Source organism: Mauremys mutica, chromosome 13 (assembly GCF_020497125.1).
Source record: "Mauremys mutica isolate MM-2020 ecotype Southern chromosome 13, ASM2049712v1, whole genome shotgun sequence".
NCBI lineage: Eukaryota > Metazoa > Chordata > Testudines > Geoemydidae > Mauremys > Mauremys mutica.
The window spans coordinates 54074214-54093143 of NC_059084.1; the positions used below are offsets into that span (position 1 = coordinate 54074214).

Genomic DNA, 18930 nt, shown 5'->3' on the forward strand with positions numbered 1-18930 from the left:
ATTGGCTGAAGCAAGACCTACCCGTTCCCGCGCATTCGCTGCTAGCCGATCCCACAGCAGAAACGGGGGAACCTTCGCTCACCAATGACAACGCGAGGAAACAGAATTGTCATCATCCCCACTGTGACCAATGGGAAGGCGTCAGCGCGCAGGCCGCGGACGTAATTCCGCCACCATGGAGCTCTTTCAGTCACACAGTTGATCCTGCCTCTTCCTCGTTAATGGCTTATAAGAGTTGACCTATCTTAGAGTGACAGACATGGTAGCCAACCAATAACAAAAGCGGTGGTGGGCTAAAAATACATTTAACCAATCACAGAGGCCTATAGGCTAGGGCGGGGTCTGATGAGTTATTCATCCAATCAGAAAGGAAAATGTAAAGGAAACGGGGGAGAATGACAGGCCAGTCAGAATGGAAAATTGGAGCATGGTCGGGGAGTGACAGGTTTCTCAGCCAATCGTTATCTTTTTCTCCGTCCCAAGGGGAAGAAAGGGGCAGAGCCACTCCTAGCCTCGCCCTCACTTTCTTTGCTCTCATTGGCCAATATTGTGCTCGACTTCCATCTTAGCCAATTACTGCTGAGAAGGGCTTTCCCGCCCTCCAATGGAGGCGTGAAGGGGGCGGGCACAGATTAGTCCGGGCTGCGCGGCGCAGAGGGCGGCGTAGGCGCCATTTTGTGAGGAGCCCGGAGTGAGGCGGCCGCTGAGAGATAGTGAGCGTGACGTGGAGCCATATTGGGGTCTAGCGGTGAGTGAGTCGTTTGCGAGCCTTTCCTGAGGGTTAACGGTGTGGTCCTGGCCCGGGAGGCATCACCCTCCCTGGTGCCGGTGCCGGGGAGGGGCTCGACACACGTATTGCCCCCGTCCCGGGAATGGTGCGGCCCTGGAGCGGGGGACGAGGACACGACACGCACCATCTCCTCCCCCGGTAATGGTGGGCGTCCTGGTCCTCGGGTGGGGGATACACGTTCCTCTCCGGTAACAGCGGATGGGAGGACATCTTGCATCCCCCCCCCCATGGTGCGGTCCGGGGGAGGGAAATCTACCCTTTTCTTTGGTGCTGGAAATGGGGGTGAGATAATGGTCTGTTCCGGGAGGGAGAGTCTCCTCTTCTGGGAAGGGGGAATGGCGCTGCCGAAACAGAACATCTCCGTTTCTTCCCCGGAACTCGGAGACCAGGGTAGGCGGGGGAGTTCGGGATAACTGCTACAGTAAATATCCTGACCCTGTTGACACCCCCCCCGGGGGGGGGCGGTGGAGAATGGTACGTCCTAGAGAGTAGGATTGTGGGGGAGTGCCGCAATTTGCGATGTGGTCCCTCCAGCCCCGGGAGAAACCAGTGCTCCCTTGCAGGGGGAGGAGGAGGGCTACCCCCACATGCATCCCCCTTTGAGCTGACCCCCGTGGTTGAGATGGCTAAGACCTGGAGGTTGGCGGGAGAGGTGTGTGGGCGGGGGTGCCTTCTCCTCCCCCCAGATGTCAGTTGGAGGGAGCCCAGATGTGCCTGTGGTGGTGAGGGCTTCATGAGGGTGCACAGACTGCCTCTATGATCAGGATCAGCTGGCACATATACCCTCCCACAAAACACACTTTGTTGGGGCCACTTGCCATGGTACTCACATGGCAGGGAGGGGTGGCTAGCCCCCTTATCATCTCTGGTTCAAGAAGTGTCTGTAAATGGTCCCTGGGCACAAACATCACTGTAGGGATTTGGGCAGCTGATGCGAATCTGGGCTCTGTGTGTGTCTACATGGGAGGTACCATCTAACCCAAACCTTGCGTGAAACAGCAGGCATTTGGTGGTGGTTGTGACTCCAAACTGGACAGTGTCAGCTTCCCCACTATCACATTTCCTCTCTTGGGTGACAGTGGGCTGGGGAAACAACTTGTGGAGCTCAAATCCTAGAGGCATAGCCTCATGTAGACGTTCTTGTTGTTTAATAAACATAGCAACAGGTGAGAGTGAGAGGATCCCGTCCCCCTATGCTGTAGGCTGGGACTCTGCCTTATTCCTAGTGATCAGAGATGATTTGAAGGAGAGAGTGACTTACAATGTGACTTATGCTGGGGTAACATGGATTCTGCAGTTCAGGCTGTCCCTGAACCATGCCAGGGGAGCATGTGGTGGCAGTGTATACTAAAGGTACAGGGCACTTCCTTTCCGAATGTCTCCCCCACTGCACATCTAATCTTCTTTCTCTGTCTGTGTTCTGAACCAGTGTGGTAATGGGCCCATCTACCCTAGGATTCTCCCCATCCCCTTTCATGCTGGATCAGATAGATGGGCCCATGTAGATTGGTATTTCTTTCACATCATAGCCATGGCCCCACAGGGCAGTGGGCCCACCTAGCCTGGTATTCCATCTCCAGCTAATGCTGGTCTCTTCAGAGAGAAAGAAGGCAGCCTCATCCCCTTTCCCAGCAGCAAGCTGCCTTCTGTAATGCCTGACAGGTTGGGGAAGGGGATATTTTCTTCCAACCCCAGGAGGCTGTGGTGCCTCAAACCCCCCACATTCCTGGAGTTCCAGTTAACTGACTTACAGGTTCCTCTCCCCATCCTCTGTCAGGATTGGCTTCAGCATATGTATGTGCTCCTTCCCTTCGCCCTCATTGCCTCATGGTGTGTGAACATGATGCACCCCCACGTGAAGCTGCCTTCTGCCACAAGCTCACAGGTGTCTGTGCTCACAAGTCATCTGAGCTGCTTCTTTGGCAACAGGGAGAAGCAGAGAGATTATGATGGAGACAGTTTCATCGCACCCAGAGCCCTAATTGTGCCAGGGCATCTGTGAGCTTGGGGCCCCCTGGGAGGTAGGCAGGTCTCTTGGTGGGCGAGTGGGAGATGCGTGCAGTGTTTCTGAGGAACCCTGACTCAATCTGTCCCTTCTCCTTTCACAGGGCAGCAAGGCGAAACCCCATCCCTTCTCACTGGAGCTCAGCTTCGTTTTAACCCCCCTCCCCACACACGCACACCTCCCAATTTTATAGAGCCATTTTAACGGTGTCCCTGTGGCCTGGCGCTCCCTGCGCCAAACTGGAGCTGGATTTAAGATGTAATTTTTAAAGTCTCTATCTCTATTTTTTTCTGCAGCAGCTGGGGTAGATGAGGAGCCTTTTCGCCCCTCATGAGCTGACCTCTCCTCGGGTATTTTTAGAGTGAAATGATGATGTGCAAAGGGCTGTGATTGTCTCCTACAGAGAGCTCTCCCCAGGCGGTTCTGTGGTAACCGTGGCTGGAACAGAGAGAGAGAGGGAGAGAACAGAAATGATCGTTGCTGACTTGACCTTTTGGCACCTCCCGTTTTTCTAATCTGGGCTATTTTTATTTTTGTTTTTTTACAGTGAGATTTTTTTGATCTTCAGCTACAGTAAGTTATTCCAATTTTTTTTTCCATTTTTCCTGCCTTTCCACTGATTTCCTTTTTATTGTTGTTGCTAGTTACTATTACTATTATACTACTATAATGCTGATGACTTGACTATGCTGATATGTTGCTGATGGTGATGATAATGACACTGCTGATTTTTAACCGGATGAAATCGAGTTTTTCTGAGTGTTCCTGACTGTGGAAGGTTTTTAAATTTTTAAGTGGATTGATCACGCTAACTCTTTTTTTCCCCCCCTGACTGCCTGGCTGCTGAGAGCGGGACCTGGTTTCTCCTGAATTGTTTTAGAACATCTCTGGAAGTCTGTATTTTTTTTTATATTTTTTTTATTTTTTATTTTTAATCTTTCATTTGTACAATTTTTAAACTGTTGCTGCAATATGTCTGTGGTGCTGATCGCTCCTGAGAGCGATGGCCCTTCCCCAAACAGCCCCTCTCCTCCTTTGACCCCCAAACCCTCCTCCCGCTCTTCCTCTACGCCGTCCTTCCCTCACAAACAACCCACCACGACATGGACACTCAGCCTGGAGCAGCAGCGGCAGCTGGTGGTACCACGTGCGGCGCAGATACAAACCCATCCTGGGCCATGGTAAGAGGTGTGAGGGCCAATACGTTTTATTGCAAGCTTCAGCAGCCAGAACTAAAGGCCCTGGCATGGAAGAGGCATTGTTGTGGGTACCAGTGTTGTGTCTCAGGCGTGGACTAAGGTTAGCTTGCTGCAGAGACTTGCATTAGCAGAGCTGCGGGGTGGGGGAGTGCTCCCATGGTAAGGGCCATGGTCATGTGGCTCTGGTGGTGGGAGGGGAAAGATCAGCCATGATAACCAAGCAGGCTGTATACATGTGGTCACATTTCCACCTCAAAAAGCTGTGTCACAAGAAGTTCTGGGTTTGAGAGAGACAGGGGAAAGGAAGCCATGGAAATCCTGTTCTCAACACACAATTAGTTAGGCTCAGCTGCCCAAGATGTGCAACTTTCCAGCATCCACGAACCATTGTGCTGCTCTCCTCAGATGTCCCTCCCAGTGAGGACCCCAAAGCTGAGCACAGGATCCCAGGTGGGATCGTCTGAACCTGTCTATAGAGGGACTCTCCCCTCCCTGCTGTGGGTCCGGAGGCCTCTGGGTTTGAGGGTCTTGGTCCTGAGCGCCAGGTCCCAGATGGGATCTCGCTAGAGCTGTATGTAGGTTCTCTCTTTTCTTGTCTGTGGCTGGTATGTGCAAAAGCAACAGGGGGTTGAACTGCCTGTGAGGATGGAACATGCTGACCTCTCCACTCAGTGACATCCCCTCAATCCTGACTTGCAGCCGCCGCTGCTATTTTAGTCCAAGGGCTCCTGCAGCAAGAACTGCCACTGGCGCCATGTTCATTGTATGATCCTTGAGCTCCTGGCAGATGCTCTGGCTTGTCGAGGTGTGTTAATCTCACCAGCCCCTAACGCTTTGACCTTTTGGGGAATAGAGTTGTCTTTGTGTGTGTGTGTGTGTGGGGGGGGGCAAACAATCTTCTGTTCAGTGGATTTGAGTGTAAAGGGTGAATCCCATCCTGAGAGATGGGGGACAGTTCTCAAGAAGTCTTCCAGACCTCTGTTCCCTTCCCCTCCTAGCACCCTGCAGCTCCATGAGAGAACATCCCCTTCATCAGAGGCAAGTGGAAATAAAGCTGTGCTCCATCTTCATGTCATGCAGCATGGCCCCCATGCTGATTCCTACCTCATACCACTGATGGCACAGTGCCTGTATACTGCCTTATGCCCATCATATCCTGTGCCTGTCTCCATCAGAAGGGGCGAGTCATCGCTTTTTCATGAAAGTCTTCTTGTCTGTAGGGCAGCTGGGAAGGCAAGCACAGAATGTCGGGGAGGGTGAGCACTTGGTGAAGTGCTTGGGTCTGAGGTGAGCCCCTATGTCGCTGGGTGACCCAGGGAAGGTCTCTCTGCCTCCTTGGTCTGAGTTGGCTGGTGTGGAGCACAAGGCAGGATCTGCACGAAGACTGTCCAGCCCCTCACCACTCCAGTATGGAAATGGCCTGCTGGGAGAAAGGGTCCAGGGGCCCACATGAGCCAAGATAGGGCTGCTCATTCCCGTCCAGCCTGTCTGCTTCACAAAGAGATTGGGACGGCTCCTCATAGAGGGGAGAGAATAGAGGGTTACACAACAACGGCTGGTAGATCAGCAGTCGCATTACAGAACCAAGGGCAGAGTTAATGAAATGGAAAGGCAGCTAGTGTGATGCTGCTAGAAAGGAAATCGTTTCATGCCATGGACACGTAGTCAGTGGAACTCCGCATCACATGGTGTCATTGAGGAGGCCAAGAGGTTGATAGGGTGCAGGCAGATTGGGCATGTGCATCTAGAGTTCCATTAGCCAGTTTTAAGACTGGGATAGCCAAAAGTACTGAGGGGGGCTATTGCCCATGTTCCAAACTCCTAGGCTCCTTTTGGACATCCCATCCTAAAACCCAAGGGTGGAAGGGATCTAAGCTTTCCTCCAGAGTCTGGATTGACCCCTAACTGAGGGGGTTGGGGGGGGAAACTGCCTGCTGCAGGGTTTCTTAGCCCTTCCTCTGAGGTGGTTGCTGCTGCCAGGTGATTCCGGGCCAGACAGAGCCCTATGTGACTGGGTCTGGCACTGGCTGTATTCCAGGGTCAGGAAAAGTTGAAGAGCTAGGCAAGTGCCTAGGGCTAGGTGTTGGGCCTCTCCTCTCCGTAGGTATTAGTGTCTTCTGTAGCGACTTGTATACAGTGTGTTACTCATAGACTTGAAGGACAGAAGAAACAATCATGATGATCTAGCTTGACCTCATGCGCATCAGGCTATAGAATCTCATCTATATGCTCCTGTAATAGGCCTGTAACCTCTGGCTGAGCTACTGAAGTCCTCAAATCTTGACTTAGACTTCAAGTTACAGAGAATCCACCATTTACTTTAGTTCAAACTATCGAATGACCCGTATTCCACATTACAGAGGAAGGTGCAACCCCCCACCTCCCTCCACCCCGGTCTCTGCCAATCTGTTCTGGGGGGAAATTACTTCCTGACCTCAAATATGGTGTTTGGACTCTGAGCATGTGGGAAAGACCCACCAAGCAGACACCTGGGAAAGAATTCTGTGTAGTAACTCAACCCTCCCCATCTAGTGTTTCATTTCTGACTGTTGGGGATATTTGCTAAGACATCACAGATGGGCCTTTTGCCAATGTAGGCAGCGTCATATCATCCCTTCCATAAACTTATAAAGCTCTTGAAACAAATTAGGGTTTTTTTTGCCTCCGCTGCTCCCCTTGGCATGGGATCTTGGAGTCATTGTGGATAGTTCCCTGAAAACATCCACTCAATGTGCAGCGGCAGTCAAAAAAGCAAACAATGTTGAGAATCATTAAGAAAGGGATAGATAGTAAGACAGAAGATATCATATTGCCTCTCTATAAATCCATGGTACGCCCACACCTTGAATACTGTGTGCAGATGTGGTTGCCCCATCTCAAAAAAGATATATTGGACTTGGAAAGGGTTCAGAAAAGGGCAACAAAAATAATTAGGGGTTTGGAATGGCTGCTGTATGAGGAGAGATTAATAAGATTGGGACTTCAGCTTGGAAAAGAGATGACTAAGGGGGGATATGATAGAGGTCTATAAAATCATTACTGGTGTGGAGAAAGCAAATAAGGAAATATTTACTCATCCTCATAACACACGAACTAGGGGCCACCAAATGAAATTAATAGGCAGCAGGTTTAAAATAAAAGGAAGTATTTTTTCACACAGTGCATAGTCAACCTGTGGAACTCCTTGCCAGAGGATGTTGTGAAGGCCAAGACTATAACAGGGTTAAAAAAAAAAACTAGATAAATGCATGGAGGATAGGTCTATCAATGGCTATTAGTCAGAATGGGCAGGGATGGCGTCCTTAGCCTCTGTTTGCCAGAAGCTGGGAATGGGTGACAGGGGATGGATCACTTGCTGATTACCTGTTCTGTTCATTCCCTCTGGGGTACCTGGCATTGGCCACTGTCGGAAGAGAGGATACTGGGCTAGATGGACCTTTGGTCTGACCTGGTATGGCCATTCTTATGGTCTTCCAGAACTTCAGTCCTATGATGGTTACAAACCTTTGTCTCATTTCAGGCCTAAACTTGTTGATGGCCAGTTTAAAACCATTTGTTGTTGTGCCAACACTGGTCCTTAACTAAAATAACTCCTTCCTCCCTGGTGTTTATCCTGCTGATTTATAGAGATCAGTCACATCTCCCCTCAGCCTTCACTTTGTTAGGCTAAGTGAGGCAAGCTCCTTAAGTCTCCCCTCATAAGGTAGGTTTTCCATTCATCTGATCATCCTAGCAGGCTTTCTCTGCACCTGTTCCAGTTTGACTGCATCTTTCTTGAACATGGGAGACTGGAATTGCATGACATATTCCAGATGAGCTTTCACCAGTGCCTTGTACAATGGTAGTTCTAAAAGGGGGTGGATCTGGCTGTCCCTGACACTGGATCACTGTGTAGCCATGGACAGGCCTTCCCTCTTCTCGCCCAAGTCTAACTGTGAGAGTCCTGCCTTGTGGTGTGACTGGAGATTCTGAGATCGCGGTCCCTCCTAAAGCACTTGGATGCCCGGATGGAAGGCAGTGGAGACGGGACCTGGCTCCGAGATGCAGGGAGATGGGGTGTGTTCATTTCTGTGACTGTCCCTCTTATCAGCTCTCCCCACCCCAGCAGGTCCGTGCTGCGCGTGAGCCATGGCCAGCAACGTCACCAACAAGACAGACCCGCGCTCCATGAACTCGCGTGTATTCATTGGGAATCTCAACACGCTGGTGGTGAAGAAGTCTGACGTGGAGGCAATCTTCTCCAAGTACGGCAAAATTGTGGGCTGCTCTGTGCACAAGGGCTTTGCCTTTGTGCAGTACGTCAACGAGCGGAATGCCCGCGCTGCTGTGGCTGGGGAGGATGGCCGGATGATTGCAGGCCAGGTTCTAGGTGAGTGCCTCCTGGCTGCATCCCTAACTCAGATTAGATACCCCTTCCTGCACACAGAGGAGTATCGCGGGGTTAGCATGGGCAAGGTCCTAGGTGAGCGCCCCCTGACTGCATCCCTAAGCCAGACCAGAGAGTCCCCCACCCTCACATACTCGGGAGATGTCAGGGATAGCATTGGCCTGGTCCCAGGTGAGCACCTCCTGTCTGCCCTAACCCTGCCACACCATACCAGGGAGGGCATCCCCTAGCTGTGCCTCCCACCCCATCCGCACACACTGCAGAAGATAAGCTTATCACCAGCCAGGTTTTGTATGAGCTTCACCCAACATGCCCATCCTGGCTAGTGGTTGGGCTGTTGAGGTGCCCCCCTGCAGCGCCTGGTCACGAGCTAGGAGGGAGCAGGAGAAATGTGAACATGGAATAGATGGGGGTGGGTGGGGAGCTGGGATGGGGGGTTCCAGAGTGGCAGGTTTCTGACCCTCTGCAGATCTCTGATACAAGAGATGCCACTGCCTCTTCCCCCAGGGCTCACGTTTATCTCAGAAGCTGTTATGGACACTGGCCAGCAGCCAACAGATACTTAGTGTTGACCTGTCAAGGGAGATGGGTATGATGCTCAAGAAGTCTTGAGCACAGGGATGTGAATCGGAGGATGTCTGTGGGGCTCTATGGAGACTGAGGCACCCATTATGCAATCTGCCCCTTTCCCTGTTGCCAGTGTGTGGCTGGGTCACTGACACACACAGGCCCTGTTGCAAGCTGGATACATTGTGGTCACAGTCTGCAGTTGGGAATTTTCTCTGGGCAAGCCTTGCCTGTGTGGGGAGCCTTCCCATTGCCTGGCCTCTGTGGTAGACGAGCGCTTGTGTGTCTGCCTCCCCACTGCCAGCTGTTCCCCATGGCCCATTTGGTGGGGCCGGGTACCGAGTCGTGCTGAAGAGGGACATGGATCATGCTGTCACTTTATGCCGGTGAGCTGCACTGGTCAGAGCTAGCACTCCAGTGGGGGAGAGTAGCTCTGATCGAGGAGCTGTCCCCTATGGGCCTGGCTCCAGTCAGTCGAAGTGGTGTTAGTTCCTCACATCCATGAGGAGTAGGGCTGTCTGCTCAGCATGTGTCTGCTTCTCTCCCAGATATCAACCTTGCGGCTGAGCCGAAGGTGAACCGGGGCAAGGCAGGCGTGAAGCGGTCGGCAGCGGAGATGTACGGGTCAGTAGCTGCACCACCTTCTCCGTCCCCTCTAGTCAGGTCGGGACCCTTATGTTTTTTATATCGCGTTTATGCCTTGCGTGGGCACCTCCTCTCTCTCTCTCTTTCTGTCTCCCAGAGGTGGGGAGGGATGTTGGGAAGTGGCTGCACATTAGATGCCTCCCTTGGATGTCTTGGGCTGCCTAGGCCCCTGCCCCAAGTGTCTGAATTGCTGGGGCTCCCTGGGTGTGGGAGGTTCTGCCTAGGCCCATTCCAGCTCGTAGCAGCTGGGTAGTAGGCAAACTGGAGAGATAGGTGCTGGTGAGTTTGCTCTGCAAAGCTACCCCTTCCTCCTTTAGTATGGCTCCGTATGTGTGTATAACCTGCACTGAGAAGCCAGTGAGTCTCTCAGGCTGGGCTGCTGGGTCCTGTCTCCCTCCATGAGGAGCAGGTTCGGTGCAGCAGCACCTCTTTCCCCACTTCCTCAGCAGGGTCCCTCCCCACCGTCACCACCTCCTTCTCCTTCTCCTCCTCCTCCTCTTCCACCCCTCCCCCCCCCCGCCCCAAGGCTGTCTGCCCATCCTGACCCTGTCTCATGGGCTTTCTCTTCCAGGTCCTCCTTTGACCTGGACTATGATTTCCAGCGGGATTACTATGACAGGTACGTTGAGTGTCCTGGGAGGATGACGATAAGCTTTAGCACTGCACACACAATCTCTCAAGGGGCGTAACACTCTGCAGCTCAGTGTGCAGGTGGGTGCATGGAGGTCCTGCTGCTCGGGGGTCACTGTTTTCCTCCTGCTCCTAGGATGTACAGCTACCCAGCACGCGTGCCCCCACCTCCCCCCATCGCTCGGGCTGTGGTGCCCTCCAAACGCCAGCGTGTCTCTGGCAACACCTCCCGCCGAGGCAAGAGTGGCTTTAATTCCAAGAGTGGTCAGCGAGGATCGTCCTCCAAGTCTGGTAAATGTATGTGTCGGAGCCTGCAGTGCTGATTTCAGGGGTCTGGGGCAGGATCAGGCGCGCTGCAGGTGCTAGACCCACGCTGAGTAGTGTGTACTGATACTAACTTTCCCATACCTGTGTGGGGTCTTACGGCCCTGCATTCCAGAGTTAGGGTTGCAGCCTGTACCCTGTTGGGATGGGTCCTAGTGGCAATCAGTCCCCTGCTTTTCTTGGGTTTCAGTGAAAGGTGACGACATCCAGACCATTAAGAAGGAGCTGACCCAGATCAAACAGAAAGTGGATTCGCTGCTGGAGAGCCTGGAAAAGATCGAGAAGGATCAAAGTAAACAGACGGGTGAGAGGGGGGGTGGAGAAGGGTGTGGGGCTCCCTCGGGGGACCCACGTTGGTTTGTCCTTGGTGTGGAGTTGTGGCAGGGTTGGGAGAATCTGTCTCCCTCCATGGGGTGTGCTTTGCTCAGAGCAGCCTCAGCTCCCTGGATGGTGGGTGAGCACGAGGCTCTGGGGTGGCATTTTCCCTGATACCCATCCTCACCCCCTGCAGAGATGAAGAACGAGAAATCTGAGGAGGAGCAGAGCAGCAGCTCCATGAAGAAGGAGGAGAGCAACGTGAAGATGGAGTCTGAGGCTGGGGCAGATGACTCTGCTGAGGAGGGGGACCTGCTGGATGATGATGATAATGAGGATCGAGGGGATGACCAGGTATGAACCCTGAAACCAGAGAGCGCCAAGGCAGAGTGGGTGTCACTGTGGCTAACCCCTTCCTGTCCCCTCTCTCCCAGCTGGAATCCATCAAGGGTGACGAGAAGGAGGCAGAGGAAGGAGAGGACGACAGAGACAGTGCCAATGGTGAAGATGACTCCTAAACCACTGGCGCAACCCCCCCCGCAAGGCACCCACCTGAGATTGAGCCTGTCACCAGCCCCTCCCCAGCCTCCTTCTCACTGCCCACCCACGTGTTCATGGTGTTGTCTCCTGCCGCACCCCTGGCTCGCCCCATAGTTCTGTTAAATCCCTTGTAATTTTCCTCTTTTAATTTTGATACCTCTATGATTTAACAATAAAAAAAAAAGTATGGTTTTTACCTGGTGCATCTACCTGCATCTGTCCACCTGGGAGTACCCTCTGGCCCAGCATATGCAGTGGCATCTGCCACAATGGAGGGAGATAATGACATAGAGCAGTTGGTGAAGGGGACTAGTAGGAGCAGGATGTACCACAAGAAGTTTTTGGTGCGGGATGCATGTCTCATAGTGCAGGCCAGGGGTTTGTGCACTAGCAGATATCCTACTCCTGGAGCTGAGAGTATCGTTTCTCCAAACGTATTATCAGCTGGGCTCAGTGGGAGGAGCATTAGCCTGCTAAACCCAGGGTTGTGAGTTCAGTCCTCAAGGGAACTACTTAGGCATCTGGGTCAAAATCAGTACTTCGTCCTGCTAGTGAAGGCAGGGGGCTGGACTCAATGACCTTTCAGGGTCCCTTCCAGTTCTGGGGGGAGGGATAGCTCAGTGGTTTGAGGATTGGCCTGCTAAACCAGGGTTGTGGTATCTGGGGATTGGTCCTGCTTTGAGCAGGGTGTTGGACTAGATGACGTCCTGAGGGCCCCTCCAACCTTGATATTCTATGATTCAGGCTGCTGCCTTGTTTGCTGGGGTGAGGAAAGGCCCAGGTCTTCTCTGAGTCCCAGTCATGGGCTGGATGAGAGGTTCAAAGGACAAAACCTTATTAAGGGGCACTAATGCTTGAGCCCCTGATAGCTAATAAATGTGCACCAGAAAAGCAAGGAGAGGTGGCTGCTGCTTCCAGTTCAGATTTGAGATGCACACACCTTGACTCTTCCACCCAAGTTTACCCTTTCTGAGGTTAAACACGGGCCTCTGTACCTGTGGGGTGGGAGGAGCATAAATCTGACGGTTCACCCCCTTTTAAGACTAAAATGTTGAGAACTTGTCTGTGGGTGAGGGCTGAGACATGACAGGTTGGGTTCCAAACTCATCCGTAAGGACCTGCCTTCTGGAAAGTTCCCCAGACAAAAGCTTCCCTCCAGTTTAGGGCTGGTCCTGTTTTCTGTGGAATGGGCCCTGGACTCTAGGATGCTGCTCCCTGATTAACTTGTCCCTCTTGAGTAAAGATTGGATTTAGTTGAGGACAAAGCAGACTTTCTGTGAGAGTCACTAATGCTGCAATGTTGTGTACTTTTCTAACACACAAGCCTAGGATGATATGACCTTTGGGAGTAGCTGAGGCAACGACTTACAGCTGAACTCTGTCTGCTAGTGCTGAGGGTTTGTGTGTTCTGTAGCCATTATTGGACAGACTTCTGCATATGGGTTTGGGCATCAATATCTTAGGGAAAACATTCAATCTGCCCTGGAGTGCATATAAGTGTTTGGTTACTGCACCAGGCCTGTATCTGCAGGTGTTAACTCTTGACTTCTGCTGTATAATTGGACACACTCCACCCCAAGGATCTTTCCAGCACAAACAATGAAAATATCCCCTTAAAGCATAGCATTTCATTGTAGAACTGAGGGAGCTCAAAGCGCATAATTCTGGGGAAGCTGTCATAGAGGATTAGCCTAGGTTGCATGTCCTGACCCTTTGATACAATCATATGGCCCACTGCAGGACAGTCACCTCCTGCCTGACCTAGTCGTGTTGTTAGGGACACAAGTTGGGTGTGGTAATCTCTTTTGGACCAACTTTTGTTGGTTAGAGAGAAGCTTTCACAGACTGGTCACCTGAAGAAGAGTTCTGTGTAGCTTGCAAGCTTGTTTTTCACCACAGAAGTCGGTCCAATTAAAAAAATAAAAAATCTCACCCACCTTGTGTGTCTAATAGCCTGGGACCAAGACAGCTACAACACTGCCACCAGCAGTTCTGTTGTTACATTTGAGCTGCAGAAAAAGTGAGAATTTTTCATCACTTCAGGTTTTCTATGTCAAGTTGAAAAACTGTCTTATGGTTGGGAAGAATGTGTTCATTCATTAGTTCTCTCTCAGCCATTTCATATAAATACATCTCTTTACCTGTACAGAGCAAAGCTCTTCTGGGAAAAATGTAAGGAAGGGTGTCCTTAAGGAGATCTAGGTCCAAGCCTGTCTTGTCTTAAGACTTGCTGTATGACACAGAGCATCTTGCAGAATCTCTGTGCTTCGTTGCTCCAGTGGGGATAATACTGCTCCGTCTCATGGGTCCATGAGGATGTTTGAGCAGAACTAACGGAGCTTCAATAGGAGGAGGGCATCTAAAAGTTTGCACCAAGTTTCATGGATGAGGTAAGAAACAAATGCTGATTCCTGTGCGAGCAAGGTGAGTAGACTCCATGGGTCTCCCTGGCACCCTTCCCCTGCAGTCCTAACTGGGAAGTGCTTAGCTGCTCCAATCATGGCCACAGTAGAAAATCAGACATTGGCTCCAACTGTGGGTAAAATTACAAGGAGGAACATCGAGGAGGTGACCCCTGACCCAGCCATGGAATTGCATAGAGCAAGAGCCTTTCATTCAAAGCATAGGCAGGATGATGTGTTGGGGGTACACTAATGACAGGAAGTGGGCACTTCTTGGATATGCGGGGGAGAATGACACTGCCAGGACTGAGGCACTTCCTGGTTCGGGGTGGGAGGCAAAGAGACCACTACTCACCTGTTTTAGAGGGATGGGACAGTATTGGCCAGACTGGCACTTTTGGTTTCTGGGAGGAGATGACATTTGGGAGAGGGAGAGACTATTGGCAGGATACTAGGCAATTCTGGTTTTCAGAGGGAGGCTTGCTGGAGGCTGCAGGGCAGGAGGCGGCCATGGGTCAGCTTCCATCTCCACCCTCTGCCATCCAATATGTGCACCAAATAGGGAGGAGAGCAGTGAAATGCCCCAGGGACTTCCTGGATGGACTCAGTTGTCCCTGATCTTCCTTGGTTGGCATGTATGGGAAATGTAGTCTCTAACTTCTGCCAGTGCTTTCCTGCTGCAGTGCATCATGGGAAGTCCAATGTTTATCACATTCATTCCCAGCCAGGCCTCAGTGCATCAGGGAAGTTGTTGTTCCCCTGCCCTATATCTCCAGCCTGCTGAGCCCCCCTGGGTGCAGCCCAACCAATAGTGGTGGTTTTGTTTGTACTTTAAGGTTATCTGTGATTTTGCAAAGACTGCATCTGGCAGCACAAAGATTGTTCTCCAGTATGTCACCCTACCCCCACGTCCTCCCATCCCTGGCAGGTAATGGTCCCTTTGTCAATGTCTGACTTTGAACTCATTCTCTGCGCATTGCCCAGATCCTGGGGAAGGTGCAGGGCCTCTAAACACCCACAAGGACCACATGTTCATATATTTTTACTCACGTGCATGCGTTTGCAGGATCAGGGCCAAACCCAGAATTGTGTAACTCTGGAGTTAATGACATAAATTAGAGTTTTTTGAAACTTGAATATGAAATAAGCAGCATAAACCAGTTTTACAGTAAAATATTTTCAATTAGTATTTGATGCTTTTAAGTGCACCAAGACAAGTTACCTTCAAAAGGGGGTGTGACATTATTTCCTACCCTAATAGAGTTGTGTTCACATAATCAGAATATATTAATAAGAGAAGGTTAAGAGGTAATGATTATTTGTTTCCCATGTAGTTACTTATAGAGTATTTAATAATGGCCTCTCCAAGCTGGCAGAGAAAGGTAGAACACAATTCAATGGCTGGAAGTTGAAGCTAAACAAATTCAGACTAGCACTAAAGTGTTAAATTAACCATTGGAACAATTTACCAAAGGTTGTGGTAGATTCTCCATTGATATCCAGTGACTGGCTGGCCACCCAACCTGGTGCCACAGAAATCCCCAAATGGTCTGGCTTGGGGGAACTTGACTAAGCAGGAAATGGCTACAATACTCCAACCAATCTTGTGACTGAAATGCTACAGAAAGGGGTATATTTTCAGCTGCTGGATCTGGAGGAACCAATGCTCTTGTGAGTGAGAGGCCTGGAATTGTTTGCTGCTGCCTTGCGCACCTCAGGGCCATCTGAGCAGTATCTTGCTGTTGCTAAGGCAGGGGTGGCCAACCTAAGCCTGAGAAGGAGCCAGAATTTATCCCTACCTGCTCCCAGCATCTCCCACCCACCAGCAGACCCACCAATCAGAGCCTTCCCCTCCCTCCCAATTAGCTGTTTTGTGGCATGCAGGGAGCGAGGGGAAGGGGCTTGTGGCAGAGCAGTGAGCACCCCCCCACCCCACACATTAAAAGGTTGGTTCCTGTAGCTCCCACCCTGGAGTCAGTGCCTATGCAAGGAGCTGCATATTAACTTAGGAGGAGTTGCTTGTGGCTTCGGAGCCACAGGTTGGCCAGCCCTGTTCTAAGGTAACTAGCACTTAACAAGCAACACAGCAGCATGAGAATGGGGGAAGAGAGGTGGGCCAGAACTCCCCACACCACCATTTCAGCACAAGAGAGCTCCTGAGCATACTCAGCCTCAGGGGCCAACCAGGCAACCCCAGACCTCTGCAGAAAGATGCTGAGGAACACCTTTAAAGGGGAGGATGGAGGCAGCTGCTGGGACATGGCAAATGGGCATGGGAGGAGATGAATTTCACAGATGCTGGAGGAATCTCCTGATTGAGAATGAGAAAGTGGTGGTTACAGAGCCTGTGATCTCCCAGGGAACACAGTGCTCATGAGCTGCTACCTGGCCTTGTTTCAATCCCTTCACTATTACACAGCTAACCAGCAGAGAAAACTGCTAATGATGGCAGCATAATCTACTTGGGAGGGTACCAGTCTGGAAGTCAGAACAGCTAGGTTCTACTCCCTGGTCTGACACAGACCTGCTGCATGATCTTGGGTGAGTATGTGCCTCAGTTCCCACATACAAACAGGAATGGTGAACTGGTGCTTGGGCACTGCAGCCCCAGGAGGATCTTGATGCTGAGTGCTGATGCCTCTGTTACCTGAGACAGAGCTGCTGTCATGGTTCCTTCCAGCTTATCCGCCAGCTTCTAAGCAAGATCAATCTAGACCAGAGAGGCGGAAGATTTCAGTGAATGCTCTGGAATCAGGTACCCATACACCTCCAGACAGGCACAGTACAATGAGCATGAGGCCAGCCAGCAAAGGAGCACACAGAGTGAGACAGGAGCAGCATGTGCCTCAAGGCCATCCTGGTACTGTACAACCAAACTCACTCTTGCCCTGCAGCTGGACAGACAAACCAAAGCTGCTGACCTCCACACAGCACCTGCTCTGATTCCCAGGTTCTCACACATAACTCTAAGCCAGGATGTGGGCTTTCTGGTGTGTCTACTCTATCTGTTTGGCCTCCTTTGCTGTATGGCCCTTCACCTGGTAGATGAAAGCCAGAATCTGCAGTAAGAGAAAGGCTCAGAGTAAGGAATATATAGAGGGATCTCTCCCCCTATAAACAGCTCATTGGTGGGCTGGGAAGGATGTGGCTAAATGCCTTCTGTCCCAACTGGACTACATGGAATGGGCTTGTCAGTTCCACTTCTCCCAGAACCACTCTGGTTCCAGACAGTAAAGAGTTAGTGGGATGAACATGCACCAGGATTGTACAACTAGGAGAGGAACCAAAAACGTTTTACAGCTGAAAAGCCATGGGAGGGGATGGCTGCACTATGCTGATGGGAATGGTTAAGATATCTGGATAGAAAAAGCCAGTAGGGAGCAGCTGAGTGGGGATGTTACTGCCAGACCAGAGGGAGATAAGGGGAATAAATCACCCACAGTAGGCCCCCAGCCTGGGAAACCCCTAAGCAGCAGGGACTGAAAAAGCCAACACCCTCTCTGGTACTTCCAAAATCAAGAGCCAACTAAAGTGAGCAGGAGCCATAGACCCAGAACTGAGTTTCACTGGTGGCCCCTCCCCCAAGCCAGTCAGGGGATTGGGCACGTCTCTCGCCTGTGAGCAGCCAGCATGCTCTGCTCCCTCCTAGGTACCCTTAGGCTGACCCTGGCCTGGCCGCTGGGACCAGCCTCTACCGCAGCCCGGCTCCTACGGGGCAGATGCTCCTGCAACAGCTATGCCCCCCTGGAGCCGGGGGTGCGTGCGTGCAGCGGGGTCGCTAGCACTAGGGAGCTGAACGGGTCCATGGCTCTGGCTCTGGGGTGGGAGGCAAAGGAGGAGTCAGCTCAAATCCCCTCTTCCCCGTAGACGGAGCCTCCTCACTCGCGACGCCCCCGTCTCTGGGGCTCCCTCGCTGCAGACACTGGGAAGGGGGCCACGCTCCGCATCGCAGACGCGCCAGCGGTGGCGCCGGGCTAGGAAGAAGCGGAGTGAAGCAATGCATTATGGGAGGTGTAGTGTTCCGTGGGCCTGTATCTCCCATCACCCCTTGTGGATCGCGCGGCACCATGGGAAATGTAGTATTTACCCCCAGCCGTCCTCTCCCATTGGCCATTGCGGGAAAATATAGTTTGGGCTGCCTTGCTGGCTGGAGCTCCTTCTCCCTTCCTGGGCTGCTGTTGCTGCTGGCTGGAGTGCTCCTTCCCTGGACTGCTGCTGCTGCTGCTGAGCAAGTGAGTGCGGGGGGGGGGGGGGTTAGGGTTAGGCCAGGACCCCCACCACTACCACTACAGTTATCACCTGTGGGGGGTCCTTCCTGCCTGGCCACCGGGGCTGCTGGCGGAGCTGCTGCTGCTGTTGGAGCTGAGTTTGCCCTGGGGAGCTGCTGGAGCCCGGAGGTGGACTCAGGGGACTGAGGAGACCACCGGCTGCTGGGGAGCGCCCAAGACTCTAGAGACCGCTGTGGAGGGGGCCATTAAGGACTGAGTGGACTCTTTGACTGTGCTCTAGTGGTGGGGGTTTAGACTGTGTTTGTGGGGGCACAGGGGGTGCGGCGTGGAGCCCGCCCCCTGGTCCATCTGTGTCCCCCTCCCCGACCCCCACCACCACCGCTGCCCCCTCCACCACCCCTGCAGGCCGCCTACCATCTGCCTCAGTTCCTGCCTCTGGGACTCGGCTGCTCGCCTGGCCTGCCACGCCCTGTTGCCACCGTTTGGGCCTCCAGCAGCAGCCGGCCACCTATTGACTGTGCACAAGTGCTCGTGGGTGCACGCACCCCCCCCCTTCCCTGGACTGCCCCCTGCCCCTCTGCAACAGGCCCCCTAGCTTTGCCCCTAGTAGCCTTCCCCCCCACCCCCCCGCCTAGCTTCAGTTTGTTTGCCTGCCCCGCCCGTCTCCCTTTGCAGCTTTGTTTGTCCTGCCCCAGCCCTGAAGCCAGCCCCTTGGTCCCTCTGCCCCACTCCCAGCCTGGTTGCTCCCCTCCCTCCGCAGCCCCTCGCCCTGATTAGCCTCTCCCCTCGTGCGCCCATAGTCCCATCAGTGCGCTTGTGCCTCTCCCCTGTTTAAGTTGCCCCTATTGCACTGCATCCCCCATTGTCTCCCATCACCCTTGCGGGGCTCGGGACTTT

General features: G+C 52.5%; 1 protein-coding gene across 9 annotated transcripts; it reads left to right on the forward strand.

Annotated features, from left to right (window-relative positions):
* Positions 1-612: 612 nt before the first annotated feature.
* HNRNPC (heterogeneous nuclear ribonucleoprotein C) lies at positions 613-11598 on the forward strand. 9 transcript variants are annotated; one of them, XM_044985501.1, is made up of 10 exons: positions 613-748; positions 2899-3053; positions 3343-3368; positions 8100-8363; positions 9497-9611; positions 10165-10212; positions 10360-10520; positions 10738-10851; positions 11059-11216; positions 11297-11598. In XM_044985501.1, the coding sequence occupies exons 4-10, from the start codon at positions 8123-8125 to the stop codon at positions 11378-11380; spliced, it is 921 nt and encodes a 306-aa protein (XP_044841436.1). In that variant the 5' UTR covers positions 613-748; positions 2899-3053; positions 3343-3368; positions 8100-8122; the 3' UTR covers positions 11381-11598. The 9 variants fall into 9 exon arrangements, with proteins under 9 accessions (XP_044841436.1, XP_044841440.1, XP_044841444.1 ...); XM_044985505.1 differs by having other exon boundaries at positions 8103-8363; XM_044985500.1 differs by lacking the exon at positions 2899-3053 and having other exon boundaries at positions 627-748.
* The last annotated feature ends 7332 nt before the right edge of the window (positions 11599-18930 follow it).